This window comes from Trichechus manatus, unplaced genomic scaffold (assembly GCF_000243295.1).
Source record: "Trichechus manatus latirostris isolate Lorelei unplaced genomic scaffold, TriManLat1.0 scaffold00037, whole genome shotgun sequence".
NCBI lineage: Eukaryota > Metazoa > Chordata > Mammalia > Sirenia > Trichechidae > Trichechus > Trichechus manatus.
Genome location: NW_004443973.1, coordinates 15,472,220 through 15,487,779, shown reverse-complemented (window position 1 = coordinate 15,487,779; position 15,560 = coordinate 15,472,220). Strand labels below are relative to the sequence as shown.

At 42.2% G+C, this 15,560-nt stretch overlaps 1 protein-coding gene across 8 annotated transcripts in view; it reads left to right on the top strand.

The window, feature by feature from the left end:
- Window positions 1-15,560, top strand: part of NOSTRIN (nitric oxide synthase trafficking) — a 71,787-nt gene that overhangs the window by 8,221 nt on the left and 48,006 nt on the right. For 5 of the 8 annotated variants that reach the window (XM_023730601.1, XM_023730599.1, XM_023730600.1 and 2 more), the window contains exon 1: window positions 6,156-7,004. Coding sequence is in view for 3 of the 8 variants with exons in the window: in XM_023730595.1 (XP_023586363.1) it covers window positions 6,978-7,004 (27 nt within the window). In the remaining 5 variants the exon portion in view is untranslated. Of the gene's footprint in view, window positions 1-6,153; window positions 7,005-15,560 lie in introns of those variants that run through there. The other 3 variants (XM_023730595.1, XM_023730596.1, XM_004375594.2) reach the window with 3 other exon arrangements.

Below are 15,560 nucleotides of genomic sequence, written 5' to 3'. Positions count from 1 at the left end.
CCTTAGTGCACCCCACACTCGGACCCTAATAAAAGCTTGAGCCCCAGGTCCACGCTATGTCTCTGCCTGACCATGACCTCCTGTGTTGCCGTCCTGCAAGCTGTGTACCTCCTCCAAGACCTGTAAGTAAGAAACATCTCATTTTCAGTTCCTGTGTGTGTTCTCTTGTTGAACCGTGACTTCCATCTAGCACCCATATAACTCAATTTTAAATAAATTACTAGAATTCATAACACCTACTAAACCCTGGAACCCAGTAGTCTGGCTCAACTGGGCATCCCTGCTCTCTCAGTCATCGGTATAGCAGGCCAGCTGCCCCAAGCCAAAGTACTGTGCCTTTACACTCATCTTGCTGTGAATACAGCAAAAATCCTTGTAGATATTCTTAGCAAACTTTGCAGAGCTCAGTTCACTTTAGGCTCCAACTTTCCCAAACTTATTCTTAACATTAGGCCACTCTTTGCTTTTACCCTTGGTCCCAAGACTCTCCTTATCTCCTCTGTTTATATCTTTTTAAGCAACAAATCTCCAAGAAAGTTCTCTAAGTGGCCCCTTGGGATTCTTCTGATTCTTTCTCAGTTTCCTGCTTGTCAAGACCATTTTTAATCAGAGTGTCAGAGCTTCCCAAGTGCATTTGAGCCATTTCCCGTTTTAGATCCCTGCCCAGAAGGTCACACTTATCTTCTCTCTCCATGTTTTGAACTCTGCTTCCTGATAGCTGAGGATCTAGGCTTCCCCATAAGCAACATTCCCTGTCTTGTCAGTGAAAAGAGGATCAAGCTTGTGGGATTATTTTCTCAGTATTCAATTTGATAGAATCAAACTAAGTATTGAGCATTTACTTTGCTCCAGGTACATTGCTATAAGGAGCTCATTGAGTAGCATGGGAGACAGAGTATTAAACTAATAGTGATGGGATAAATAAAACAGGAGCCCTGGTGGCACAGTGGTTAAGCACTTGGCTGCTAACCAGAAGGTTGACGGTTCGAACCCACCAGCTGCTCTGTGGGAGAAAGATGTGACTGTCTATTTCTGTAAAGATTACAGCCTTGGAAACCCTATAGGGCAGTTCTAATCTGTCCTATAGGGTCACTATGAGTCAGAATTGACTTGATAGCAATGGGTTTAGTTTTTGGTATGGGAGGATAAATGAAACAAAAGAAGTGTATGCAATGGAGAGCACTAGTACAAAGGTAAGAGTGCAGTCTGTCTGGAGGAAATGACTCAAGCTGGATTTTGGAGATATATAAAAACCAGCGAGGCCAATGTAAGGACAGAAGGACCTCCAGGCAGAAGAAACAGCATATACAAAGTTCCGGAGGTATGAAAGGCATGCTATCACCATTTCACCTGTCAAGTTTTCCTCTTTCCAAATTAAACTTAGAATAATTGTTATCCTTTTTAAAAATTTTAATTGTCCTTTTTGGTTTCCCAGGCAATACATATTTGTTCTAAATATTAAAATTATACAAAAATATATAACTTAGAAAGTAGGAATCCACCATAATCTCAACACCCAAAGATATACTTATCCTTTTGCAACTTATTTCTAAGTTAGTACATATAATTAAATGTGTTATATTCTCATTTTTTGAGTTTTAGTATTTCACAGGTTGAGTGGCAGTATATAATAGTAATTAAACATGAACTGAAGTCAGATGAATCCCATTTATACTGCTCACTAACTGCGATCTTGGTTGGGGAAGTCTCCTAACTGTTCTGGGCCTCAGTTATATAATACCGTTTGTGTTATAAGATCATGATAATACACACCCGTTGCCATCGAGTCAATTCTGACTCAGATTCTGATTCATAGCAACCCTATAAGACAGAGTAGAACTGCCCAGTTGGGTTTCCAGGGAGTGGCTGGTGGATTCAAACTGCCAACCTTTTGGTTAGCAGTCGTAGCTCACTGTAGCTTTTAACCACTGCACCACCAGGGTTCCATTAACACTACAGGTCTACTTCAAATGATTACTGTGATGATTGAATGAGTTAATATTTGTAAAGCACTTACGATAGTGCCTGACACATGATAAGTTCTCTAAACATGAGCTTTTATTAATTGCTTATTAACATTCAGTTTGCTATTCTTTCCAATTCTTTGGTTAATAAAGAAGCTTCCAAGGCAAGTTTTAAACAGCCCTTACCCTCTATTAGGAGTCCCTGGGTAGTGCAAACTGTTAAATGCTTGGCTACTCAGCTAAAGTTTGGTGGTTCAAATCCACCCAGGAGTGCCTCAGAAAAAAGGCCTGGCTACCTACTTCGAAAAGATCCAAAACAGTAGGAGCAGTTCTACTCCAACATACATGGGGTCACCATGAGTCAGAATCACCCAACAGCAATGGTTTGGCTTGCAGCTTTGTTTTTGTTTTCATTTTTACCCTCTACTACATTTGGACTACTGTTTCTTAATAAGTTATGGGCACCAAAACTCTGCTATGAGCACTTAACAAATATGAATTAATGTTGTTGACTCCCCTTAGAGGCAATACAAAATGGTGTGGGGTGGGTGGACTGGGTTCCAGGCCAGAACCAAGTGCATTTATTGTGGATTTTCTTTCTGCACTGAGACCATGTGAGGAAGGCAAAGGCTAATCATAGACGGGAAAGGAAATAGGAAGATTGGGATCTTGGAGGTCAAACAGAAAGTCAGCTTGGAGGTTTGGGGTGGAAAGAAGCCAGAGAATGAATGAGGATCAGGAACATAGCTAGAGACAAATCTGAGGGCATATAATATCAAAATGATATTTGGGCACTAAATTTTTTAGAAAGTAAATATAGTATACCTTCTTTGAGGTGATATTTCATATGTAGTTCTCATCAATGAGGTTATATTAATTTTAATTCTGGAACTATAAGGCTCTTTGCCTCTCTTGCTCATGTAGGAGTTCAGCTCCCTCCTTTCAAAGCCTCCCTGGGCCATTTCTGGGGGCCAGGGAGATGGAGGGAGTATTCTCACATGCTCAAGGACACGTTTGCTCATGGTAGCCTCTCCCTGTCATGGTGCCTCACCAACCACAGCCTCTGCTGCTAGAGATACCTGAGAGAACCCTGCTGTGCTATTGTTCCCCCTCCATCCCCTCCTCCAGGAGTCAGAGCTGTTCTTTGGTATGTGGCAGGTGGGATGTGGGGTGAGAGGAAGAAATAACACTTTTTCCAAATCTGTATCTAGATTCTGTCTTGAACATAACTTCTCTTATTTCTCTCCCTAACTGTCTTAGTCATCTAGTGCTGCTATAACAGACATGCCACAGGTGGGTGGCTTTGACAAACAGAAATTTGTTCTGTCACAGTTTAGGAGGCTTGAAGTCCAAATTCAGAGTGGCATCTCCAGGGGAAGGCTTTCTCTGTCTGTCAGCTCTGGGGGAAGGTCCTCCTCATCAATCTTCCCCGTGTCTAGGAGCTTCTCAGCACAGGGACCCTGGGTCCAAAGGATGCACTGCTCCTGGCACTTCTTTCTTGGTGATATGAGGTCCCCTTGTCTCTGTGCTCACTTCTCTCTTTTATATCTCAAAAGAGATTGATTTAAGACACAGCCTAATTTTATAGATTGAGTCCTGCCTCATTATCATAACTGCCTCTAATCCTGCCTCATTAACATCATACAAGTAGGATTTACAACACATAGCAAAATCACATCAGATGACAAAATGGTGGGCAATCACACAATACTGGGAATCATGGCCTAGCCAAGTTGACACATATTTTGCGGGGGTGGGGGGCACAATTCAATCCATGACACTAACCCTAATCTCTACTGAAGTTCAAAAATCTGTCCCACAGGCTGAAATGTGGAAAGGGACATATTCCATCTACTCTCTCCAGTGTCCTTTTCTGCCTTATCTCTCTAGTCACTCAGGAACAAATACTGACTGAACATTGTAGTAAATTGAATGCAAAACTAGTGCTAACTTTGTGACCTGCCCCTCCCTGTATCTATGCCCTTTGCAATAGGACGTTCAGCTCTTCCCATTAAGGGGAGGAGTCTACCCTTGAATCTGGACTGGCCTCATGACTTTGACCAAATGAATGTAGCTTAAGTAATGGTGTGCCAGTTTCAAGCCTTGTGTCTCAGCAGGCCTTGAGCACTTCCATTCATTCTCTTGGCTCCTCTGCCATGTCCTGAGAACAAGCCTAGGTTAAACTAACTGATGACAAATCTCCCCAGCCAAGAGCCAGCCCACAGCTAGCCAACTGCTACTCAAGTGAGTGAGTCCCAGTAGAGTCTGGAAGAGCTGCCCACCCAAGCTCAGCCAAGATCAGCAGAGCTGTGTAGAAGATAGGCTTTTGCATGAGTGAGCCCAGGGGAGACCAGAAGAACCACTTAGCTAAACCAAGTCTTGTAAACAAAATAAAGCCTGTGTCACTTTAAGCCACTGGCATCATTGTGACAGGAGATAACTGATACATTCTCTTTCTGACCTCCAAATCAAAGCTTCTTTGTATGTTCAAATACCTGTCTGAGAAGCTCAGCAGATAGCCAAACTCTAATTCTCAGTCTGGATTCAGCCAGGACACCCTGCTACCCTAACAATGGTTGCATAACGGAGATGCTATAGCAAGATAGAGACATTTTAATTTAGCAGATGTCCAGGAGGCCTAAGAGAAAGCTAGTCAGCCTGCTGGGAAGGTGTCATGTGAGGAGACCGGGTATAGGAATGTCCTCCCACTCTTCAGCAGGACTACAAGATAACAGTAAGTTGGTGTGATGGCAGTTCTTATGGAAACTGGCAAAGGAATCCAAGCTCCCCATTTTGGGCTGAAGTGGGACTGAACAGAGACAGAAAGCAGCAGGAAAAAGGGGGAAGGAATCATGGAGAAACTCCGAGCTGTCCCAGGCCCTGGAACTGAGGCTGCAACCAAGTTTATCTAAAATCTTTGAGGGCAGGGATTCCAGTGGGAATCTGAGTCGCATACTGTTGACCTCATTTTATAGCCTGTTTATAAGTTGTTTCATTGTGCTGGCTTGTGTTGTCTAATTCCATCCACGTGATGGTTGGTTATGTGTTAACCTCCAATGAATAAGTTCCTTTGGCTAAGCCTAGGGGAAGCGCATTGCTAAATGTGTGAATGCTGGTCCCTGACTCAAGATCTCTCTCCTCCTTTCCACTCTGCCTAAAGGGCAAGTTCTCTTTCCTCTTTGTCTCTTCCCCCTTCACATTGTTTTCTAGATAATTTGAATGGAGCCTGTGCCCCAGAAACAGATGAATAAAGGTCTAGCAAGCTGGGCCAGTGAAAAATGGATTTTTTAAAGCTCAGACTGGGTTATGTTGTTGGTGCTCCTTTGAGGCAGGAGGCCTGCCAGTCAGAGCAAAGCAGCCGACCACCCAGCAAATGGCCATTACAAGGCAACAGGCCATTACCTGAAAATCTAGGGACTGGCAACTCAGATCACAGGTGCAGAGAGAGCAATAAAAAATAAGCTGCTGATGGCTGACTTTTAATTCTATTTATCTTTTTAAGTAGGAAAAAAAAAATGAAGGTGAATGTAGAAAAATCCTTCTTAAATTGTTAGCTTAGCTTCTTGGTCCGTTTGAGTGGGGAGTGGTGGCCGGGTTGAGTTAGACTCAGAGAGGTGGTTAATGCGTGCTGTGTTCCCTGATAAACGCTTCCAGACATTCTCCACTGTAGTGCTTACCATTGCAGGAGGGGTTGCAGACAGGTTCCCGTGTTGTCCCCAGGGTGGATGATTTGCCTTCTCTTTTCCAAACTTTTTGAGAACTAGAGAATTGAGGGACCTAGAAAGTCTGAGCAATTTTCAATTAAGCTTTCATTAGTCCGTGGAGTTCCTGGGTGGTACAAGTGGTTAATACACTTGGCTGTTAACTGAAAGGCTGGAGGTTTAAGACCACCCAGAGATGCCTCAAAAGAAAGGCATGGCAATAATCCACATCTAAAAAATCAGCCATTTTAAACCCAATGTATCACAGTTCTGCTCTGACACACATGGGGTCACCATGAGTCGAAGTCGACTTGACAGCAACTGGTAAGACTAGAGCAGAGAAACAGCAAGCTCCGTGGAAGTTCTAGCCCAAGATAGACTAGGCAGAAAGACCTGGCTATCTACTTCTGGAATTAGCCAATGAAAATCTTATGCATAACAGGACCAGACAATGTTTCATTCTGTTATACATAAGGTAGCCATGAGTCGGAGCTGACTCGTCGGCAGCTAACAACAACATTGTCTCCCTACAGTTCATGGGGAAGGAGTAAGAGAAGAGTGGGATAAGGGAAGAAGGAAAAAAAGAGACTCCATTCAAACTGGCCCTTCATTCAAGGCTCTATTGACAGCAGAGTTCCTCAGCCCACCCCAACTGGCCCCAGAGTCTTTCTATCGCTTTTCTCTTGCCCCAGAGGGCTTGGCAGCACTACATGAGATCGTATGCAGGGCTCATGGCCTAATATATTTAAAGGGCACACAGATTACTTGGGTCTGGTGGATGAAAGTTTTTATTTTCTAAAGTGATGAGCAAATGTGACATTTTTATTTTCACAGAATGAGTTTTCTTTCATGATGTAGACAGGTGATTTTATGTACTTTTGACAGGTCTACTGTATTTCTGATAGCTACAGATATATCCTTTGGGGTAAGCTGAGAGGACATGAATCCTTACGCCATTATCCCTGGGTCCAGAATTATCAGGGGCATTGTAGAGACCGCTGGGCCTTCTCTCCAAGGCTGCACCAGTCAGGATTCACTTACAATCTTTCACTTTTATCCTGCCCTCTAAGTATTTACAAAGTTACTTTCACCATCTCACACCAGCTCTCTTGACTTGCAGCAGTTCTTTGCTTTTTCAGGAAACAAACGGGATGAAAGTCCAAGGCTGGAACTTCCTCCTTGTTGTGTTTGACAAGGACTGACGTACTCTAGGTCCTTTAAACCCCGGAAGTCCAAGACACACCCAACCTTGACTGCAGCGTCCAAATGCTAGGGCTGTAGGTAGAAGGACAGAAGCAAAAAATCATTCAACATGAGGGACCCACTGACAAATTGTTCGGTGAGTAGCGCCTGGTGGTTTGTGTGTCTGAGTGTGAGAGGGCGGGTGGGGGGCGGTTTTCTGTATTACTGGATTTTAAAACTTATGAACTTTGAGACGGTCAGAATCCAAACATGTTTAGATATTGGCTGCAATACAAAAGTCTGTGGTTTTTCTTTGGTTCAGTTTGAAACAGAACCCTTTCTAGCAAATGACAGGGCAGGTAATTGTCATGTTTCATTCTTACGTTCTCGGAAAAGCTTAGAGTGGGTGTAGTGTCATATTTGGATGCAGATGGTGGCTGATAGGAAAACGTTCTTAAGGCATGTAGCAACATCACGTACAAAGCAGATACTGTACAAAAACACAAAGAACAAATGTAGCCAATTTTTGGCTCTGAGAATGAAGTCAGGGTGATAGGTTCTTGTGTATTTTCCCTTATCATTTAGAGTCAAGGACTTCAAGTCCTGGAGTAGGAAGGACAGACTCCCTGCTCTGTCCCTGCCCTGTCCCTGCCCTTGGTGGTTCTCACATAGATTTACCAGTATATTTGTTTCAGTCCTGGGAAAGTTACTAAAAATAGAAAATTGGTCAAAAGTACAAAGATACTGTGAGATTGTTAGTGACAATAGCTGAGATGTAATTTAGAATGTGAGAAGCAACTAAAATAAGGGAAAATATATTTACTTTGGTTAACAATGTCTTATCTCAATAAATGGTGCCAAAAAACTAAAAATGGTCACATCAACAGCAAAGGGTTGCATTCATTGTTCATATAGTTTATTAAAAAACAAACTGGAAAGGCAGGTAAATCAGGCCAGCAATAAAGCCAGAAGGAAAAATATCAGCAGAGGATTATTTAATTCATTTTTGTTTATTCAATGGATGAGGGGAGCACAGGCTGAGAGAAGATGGAATCACAGCTGCTAGTTCAGCTGCTGACCAAAAGGTCGGCAGTTTGAATCCACCAGCTGCTCCTTAGAAACCCTATGGGTCAGTTCCACTCTGTCCTTTAGGGTAACCATGAGTCAGAATCAACTAGACGGCAATGGGTTGTGTGTTTAGTCCACAAAAGGAGTTCATTGCTCAGATAAGCTAAATGAGATGAACACATAAAAGGCTAGTAATAGCAATAATGACAATGTAGTAACAGGCTCTGCCTACTTTTACTTTTTTAGACTCAAAAATAATATGTGCTTAATGTAAAAACAAATTCCAACTGTACGGTTGCATATAGACTTTAACAGTGAAAACTTCCCCCCTTTACCGCCATCCAAATCTTCTCCCCATTGGCAAGCATGGAGAACTTTTTTTTTTTTTTAGGTCTTTTATGTATTTGTTTGTTTATTTCCCCTTGCATTTGCTCCGTTACCAAAAATTTAAATCTTCTCCTATCTCACTATTGACACTTTGATGATATTTTTGCATAGAAATGGTGGAGTAGACCAGGGATGGGATAAGTAGAGGTAAAAACTTGTTCCCAAGAGTCATTCAAGAAAAAAGTCAGCACCAAGGGAAGAATGGAATAGAAGAATGGGAAACCAAGGACAGGGTCTATTTAAAAAAAAAAAAAGGAAATCAAACCCTAACAGCTTTTTCCCAGGCTGTTAGGCAGCAGTCTAGAATTTGGGAGAATTTTTTTTAACCAACCCCCAACTTGTCACTGTATCTCTGTGATAGTTTAATATTGAATTCCCTGATGTGCTTTACCCTACACTGAGCCATCACTCCAAGGTGGGGGGTAGTGCCTTATCTACAACCCTGAAGGCTGTAGCCCAGGAGTCAAGAGGAGGAGGATATCCTTTCAGCGGAGATTTCTAAACTTTCAAAAGTCACGAAATCTTTATTTATTTGCCATTGTTTCATCTTGACCAAATGTTCCAGTTGATTTCCTGGTGCAGTCCTAGGTTGTACTTGGGGAACAATGCTGTGTGAAGATGAGGCTGCAGTTTGGGAACAGAAGTAAAACATGGGAGTGGATCGCAAACGAATGCTTCATGAAACCCTTAAGTAGTTTTATAAAAGAACCCAAAGTTTTAACCACCTGCAAAACATTCCATTCCATGGGCCTCTAGGGTTGCACAGAACAGGGAGCTCTGGTGGCACAGTGGTTAAAGTGCTCAACTGCAAACCGAAAGGTTGGCAGTTCTAACCCACCAACCTCTCTGTGGGAGAAAGATGTAGCAGTCTGCTTCGGTAAAGATTTAAAGCCTTGGAAACCCAGTGGTGCAGTCCTATAGGGTCTCTATAAATCAGAATCAACTCCACAGCAACGTGGGTTTTTTTTGATTTATAGAGACCCTATAGGACTGCACCACTGGGTTTCCAAGGCTTTAAATCTTTACCGAAGCAGTCTGCTACATCTTTTTCCTGCAGAACGGCTGATGAGTTCGAACCACCAACCTTTTGGTTAGCAGCTGAGCGCGTCACCACTGGACTTCAGTGGTTTCCAAACTCTGCTCCCTGGAATCCTTTCAGAGTCCTTTAAGGTAGATGGAAGTGGAGTGGGAAAGAGAGATGGGACAGGAGCTGGGGAATCAAAGCCAAGGTCAAGAGATTTTGCATCCCTCAAAGCAGATTTGTTCCGAGATTTTCTGACTGTGTACACACACACACACACACACACACACACACACACACACACACACTGGATGGTCTCTGGGTTCTGCTTTGATATTTATGCAAGTCTGCTTTTCACACCTTTTGCCTTTGTAAGTAGATGGTACATGATGAAAGGTATAGAATTACTGCTACTAAATAAGGGATTATGCTGAGATAATGGAAATATTCTTTGCAACTTTTTATTTCTTGATGCCACCTTTATCTCAGTCTGGATCAGGGTTTATCTGGGAGTTTCCCGCACATTGTATATGGGGTCAAAGATAAAGATTCTCTGCACTGCTATTATTAACAGACCATCCTAACTCTTATCTGACCATTAAATTAACAATAATGTAATGTATTGAAGAGCTTCCCCACTTGTGTGTACTCAGGCACACTGAAGTTTGGGGAATGTGTTACAGGTGTATCTAAGACACCATCTCTAGGGTGTGGCTGAGGTGCCAGAGCCCATGGGCCAGTTGCCCCTGCCTTGAACAAACTTATCCATTAACTACACTGTACAAGTTACTGTTGAGTTGATTCGGACTCCTCATGGTGACTCCATGTGTGTCAGAGTAGAACTGTGCTAATTGTGCTCCATAGGGTTTTCTATATGTGTGTGTATATATACATATATATATCTTGTGTATGTGTGTATGAAGACATACCCAAAACATACATCAATTCAATCATTTCTACATGTACAATTCAGTGACATTAGTTACATTCTTTAAGTTTGCTAGCTTTCTTGATATCTTTTTTCCAAATTGTTTCACCATCATCAACACTACCTCACTGTCCGCTAAGCTTCTCATTTAACCTTTCAAGTTGCTATTATCAATTTGATATCAGATAGATAATTCGTTAAAAGAACACAACACTCAAGGTGGACGTTCTATTCCAATTAAGCTAAATTACTGTTTGGTTTAAAGATTATTTCAGGGGATGGTTTTGGTTTAAGGTTTAAAGATATCCTCGGGAAAAAAGCTTTGGGGTTCATCCAGCTTCGATGGATCCATAGAGTCTGGATTCCATGAGAATTTGACGCTTTGTTCCACGTTTTTCTCCCTTTTGATCAGGATTCTTCTATAAACTCTTTGATGGAATTGTTCAGTAATGGTAGCCAGGCACCGTCCAGTTCTTCTAGTCTTATCGCAAAGGAGGCAGTTGTTTATAGAGGTATCCAAAGGGTTTTCAATGGCTGATTTTTTGGAAGTAGATCCCTAGCCTTTCTTCCAAGGAGCCTCTGGGTAGACTTGAATTGCCAAACATTTGGTTAGTAGCCGATCACTTAACCATTTGCCACCCAGGGGCTAACCATACTGTACCAGTGAAAAAAATTTGGAAGTAATAGTTTATTAAATAACAGGAAACCATCTTCAAGAATCTCAAACTGGCAGCCCAAAGGTCAATTGAAACCATACCATGTGCTTTGTTAGAGCAGCCCATTATCTTAAAAAGCTGAATTTGAATGCCTTTAGGGGAGATGGGCACTCTCCACTTTGCTATAGTCTCCACCATTCCCCTCTGAAGACCACTGAGTTTTCAATCCTTGGTTTAAAAAATTTCATGGTTGCCTGGCCTCCCAAATCTAGTCCCCAAAGACACTAGAAAAAAATGTGTTTGGGGGAGTTTTAATGGCTTAATAAGTGTGGGAAATACAGCATCCCCTGCGGTCCCAGCTCATAGAAAATTCTCAACTGTTTCTGCTCATTCCGTATTGGTCTCAGCAAGGTTTTCCCATATGCCCCCTTTCTCACTTAGTGTCCTAGGTTCCCTAGTCTCTTTTCAGGACTGTTGGATGGCAGACTACCCTCAGGTGGTGATGGGCTGGTGAGGGCTCATCTTTTCTAGGACTGTTCATCTCTGAGTCCCTTCCCTCCACTCCTGGTTCTCCTGATGGCGGTTCTTCCCGCTCCCATTCTGAAGGTTACCAGTCCCCTGACTCCTTCTCACAGCTTTGTCTTCTCCTCTCATCACCAGCCACAGACTTGTACAGTATTTGAGAACAAAGAAACTCACTCTGCCAGCATGCCTCCAAATCTTTCTATTTTGGACTTGGCCCTGTGGTTTGTTTGTTGTGTCTTTGTTTCTGCTTTGCTGTGGGCTGGAGAGGGGAATAAAGGCTCTCTGCGTATCACTGAGAGAGCAGATAGGACAATACATTAAAAAAAAATGCAGCATAATACTGTGAGATATTTCAAAACAAATCAAATAAGAAAGCCACAGAACCTATAAACAAAATCATAAAGTGTTATTGAATGTAAAATAAGATTTGAACAAATGAAAAGACTTACTATGTCCTTGGATGAGAAGTAGAAATACTATAAAAAGGTCAGATTCCCCAAATTAATATAGATATATGTAATACAATTCCAGTTAGAATTCCAACAGGAATTTTTTAAAAGTTTTAATTAGATAAATGTTCATATGGAAGAATAAATGCCGGAGAATAGCCAAAGAAATTATGAAAAGGAAAGAAGAAGTTGTTTACAGATAGAGCAGAAGAAAAATATTAATATCTCTGCAATTTAGGTAGTGAGTACACAGTGTATATCATTATTATTTTCTGTATGTTTAAAATACTCCACAATTTTAAATAAAAATTAGAAGTCTGGTTATGAGTTAGAATTACGTTCAGTTGCATATATATAAAAAAAAAACTCAAAATAAGGATGGATTCTCTCAAAATAAGATCAGTCCAAAAGTAGAGTAGTGAGGGCTTGTGTGGTGGCCCCGCAGCTATCACGGATCCAGGCTCTTTTTCTCTTTTTGCTTTATAATCTTAGCACATGACATCCATCATTCTCAACGTTCAGGTAGCAGGAAAGAGGAAGAAGGTAAGAGATAAAAGAGCACATCTTCCAGACAAGTCGGCTCCCTTTAAGGAGCCGTCACTGAGACCCCACACAAAACTCTCACGCACACTTCCTTGGTCAGCCCTTAGTCACATGGCTGCACCTAAGTGTGAGGGAGGGTGAGAAATGAGTTTATTCCAGGGGAATGTACCCAGCCAAACATTTATCTATTTTATTCCCATGACACCTAAGTGTGTTTTGTGGGATGTTACTAGGGGGTCCCTGGATGGTGCGAATGGTTAATGTACTTGGCCACTAACCGAAAGGTCAGAGGGTCGAGTCCACTCAGAGACACCTTGGAAGAAATGCCTGGTGATCTACTTCCAAATAATCAGCCACTGAAAACCCTGTGGAGCACAGTCCTACTCTTGACACACATGAAGTTGCCACAAGTCAGAATCAACTCCATGGCAATTGGTTTTTGTTGCTGTTGCTGTTGTTTTTTAATTAGGTGTTATAGGAAAAAACTAAAAGGCTTAGGGGGGAAATTTGGTGAAAATGTTTAGGTAACACAGAAGTAAACAAAAAACTTAAACAAGTTTGTTTACTGCAGGACTTCTCGCAATTTTAAAGTGTTCACCTAAACTTTTCCATTGTACCTTCAATGGGAGAAAGAAGACCTTAGCAATAGCATATCATTCATATATGACTAGCTTTATTTGTAGGAAATAAAAATTAGAAAGCTTGATTGCCAAGTAGTGACTTTACTCTCATGACACTCATAGGAGAATCATTTCTTCACGACAGAGACCACAAATTGGAATCCCACTGCAAGTGTGTTTTACTGACTCTGCAGAGAGCTTTAAAATTTATGAATTGTCCACTATAATTTTTTTAAAATCTCATGTCAGATACACATTCGGAGTTTGGCTTTTATAGAGAAAATGGCAGATCTGGCCATTCTGAGCCTCATTTCCACGTGGCAGTGGTGGGCCAGCCACTGCAAGCTCTTCAGCTCACTGTCTCCACCCTGCTCTTTACTAATTCAGGGGCCTGATGGACCTGCAGGCATCTGAGTTTGCAAACCCTGCTTTGCTGTTGTTAGCTACTACAGAGTCGGCCCCCAATTCATGGAGTCCTCAGGCACAAGGGGATTGGGTCGTTGTGATCCACAGAGTTTTCATTGGCTGATTTTGGGAAGTAGGTCTCCAGACCTTTCTTCTTAGTCTGTCTTAGGCTGGAAGTTCTGCTGAAACTTGTTCAGAATCACAGCAACACTCAAGTCTCCACTGACAGTCAGGTGGTAGCTTTGCTTGAGGTATGTTGGCAGGGTCTCCTGCATGGAAGGTAGGAATTCCACCCCTGAATTACCACTGCCCCCATAAACCCTGCTTTAGGAGTTAACATTTTCTTACAAAGAGCTTTGCACCCTGACCTCAGTCCTTGTGTCCCAGACAGTTTCAATGAAGCTACTACTCTGTGTCTACCAAACCCTGTCCTGGCTTTCCATATTAAATTCAGAGGAAAGTTAAACTACTGCATAAAGATAAAACGATCTTAGTGTCTATAAAACTGTGTTTCTATATCCTAGGTATTGGTTCGTTCCCTCTGCAGGGAGGGACCTGGGTCAGGTTATTTCTTTGGCCTCTTCCTCCTCTGTGGCCCTATGCCTCCTCTGTGTGTTAGTTTGTTAGCAACTGAAAGATTGTCAGGGCCCTGACGGTGCTCACAGGTGTGAACGCACCTGCTGCCTAGCAGGTGCTCAGTAAATATGAGTTTCCTCCTCTCTTCCTTCCTCAGCAAGGTGCCCAACTGTCGAACATTTGAGCGCCGGAAAAGGATGGCTTCATGAAAAATGTAGAACAAAATTCTAACACACACACATACACACACACAAAAAAAAAAAAAAAACAAACTTACTTACTGGTAAGTAACAAAAACAGACTTACTGGTCTGACAGAGACTGGAGAAACCCTGAGAGTATGGCCCCTGGACACGCTTTTAGCTCAGTAATGAAGTCACTCCTGAGGTTCACCCTTTAGTCAAAGATCAGACAGGCCCATAAAACGAAATGAGACTAAAGGGGCACAGCAACCCAGAGGCAAGGATTAGAGGGCAGGAGGGGACAGGAAAGCTGGTAATAGGGAACCCAAGGTCGAGAAGGGGAGAGTGTTGACATGTCTTGGGGTTGGTAACCAATGTCACAAATCAATATGTGTACTAATAGTTTAATGAGAAGCTAGTTTGTTCTGTAAACCTTCATCTAAAGTACAATTACGAAAAAAAAAAAAAGAGGATGGCTCCTTGTACACACAAAGAGCCACAGCATGACACTCAATCCACACAGAATTTTCCTCCTCTTATGAAAAATCTCAAGGAGCCAGGGTGGCGCAGTGGTTAAGTGCTCTACTGTTAACTGAAAGGCTTTCGGTTCGAACACACCAACTGCTCCTTGGGAGAAAGACATGGCAGTCTGCTTCCATAAAGATTTATAGCCTTGGAAACCCTATGGGGCAGTTCTGCTCCATTCTATAGGGTTGCTATGAGTCAAAATCAACTCAATGGCAACAAGATGTAAAATCTCATTTTGAGACGCACAGTCTGCTGTCGCACCTACCAAATGGAACCTCAGAGAGTATGTTGTATGGGACTGTGCATAGCCTCGATCACCCACTGTGTCAGGAAAGCTGCAGGATCAACTAACATTGACCCTTTCCATTTGGGCTCTTAAAAATCTAGTGTCATCAATGCCTAAAACCAAACCCCTTGCTGCCAAGTCGATTCCAATTCATAGCGACCCTATAGGACAGGGTAGAACCATCCCATAGAGTTTCCAAGGTTATAGTCTTTATGGAAGCACACTGCCACGTCTTTCTCCCACAGAGTGGCTGGCGAGTTCAAACCACCAACCTTTTGATTAGCAGCTGAGCATTTAACCACTGCACCACCAGGGCAGTGCCTACATTTACAAATACAATTTTCAGAATGATATTATCGAGTTCTAAATCAAATGACAAGATCTCTCACTTGGTATTAATGGGCTAAATTCATATATTACAAAGGTTTGGTTCAACCTAAAAATTCAACTCACTGTTATGACGTTTTCATTATGAGAGTTAAATAAGATGGAGAGGACTAGGAAAAAATTACATTCACAAGTTGTTCACTTACATTTTCA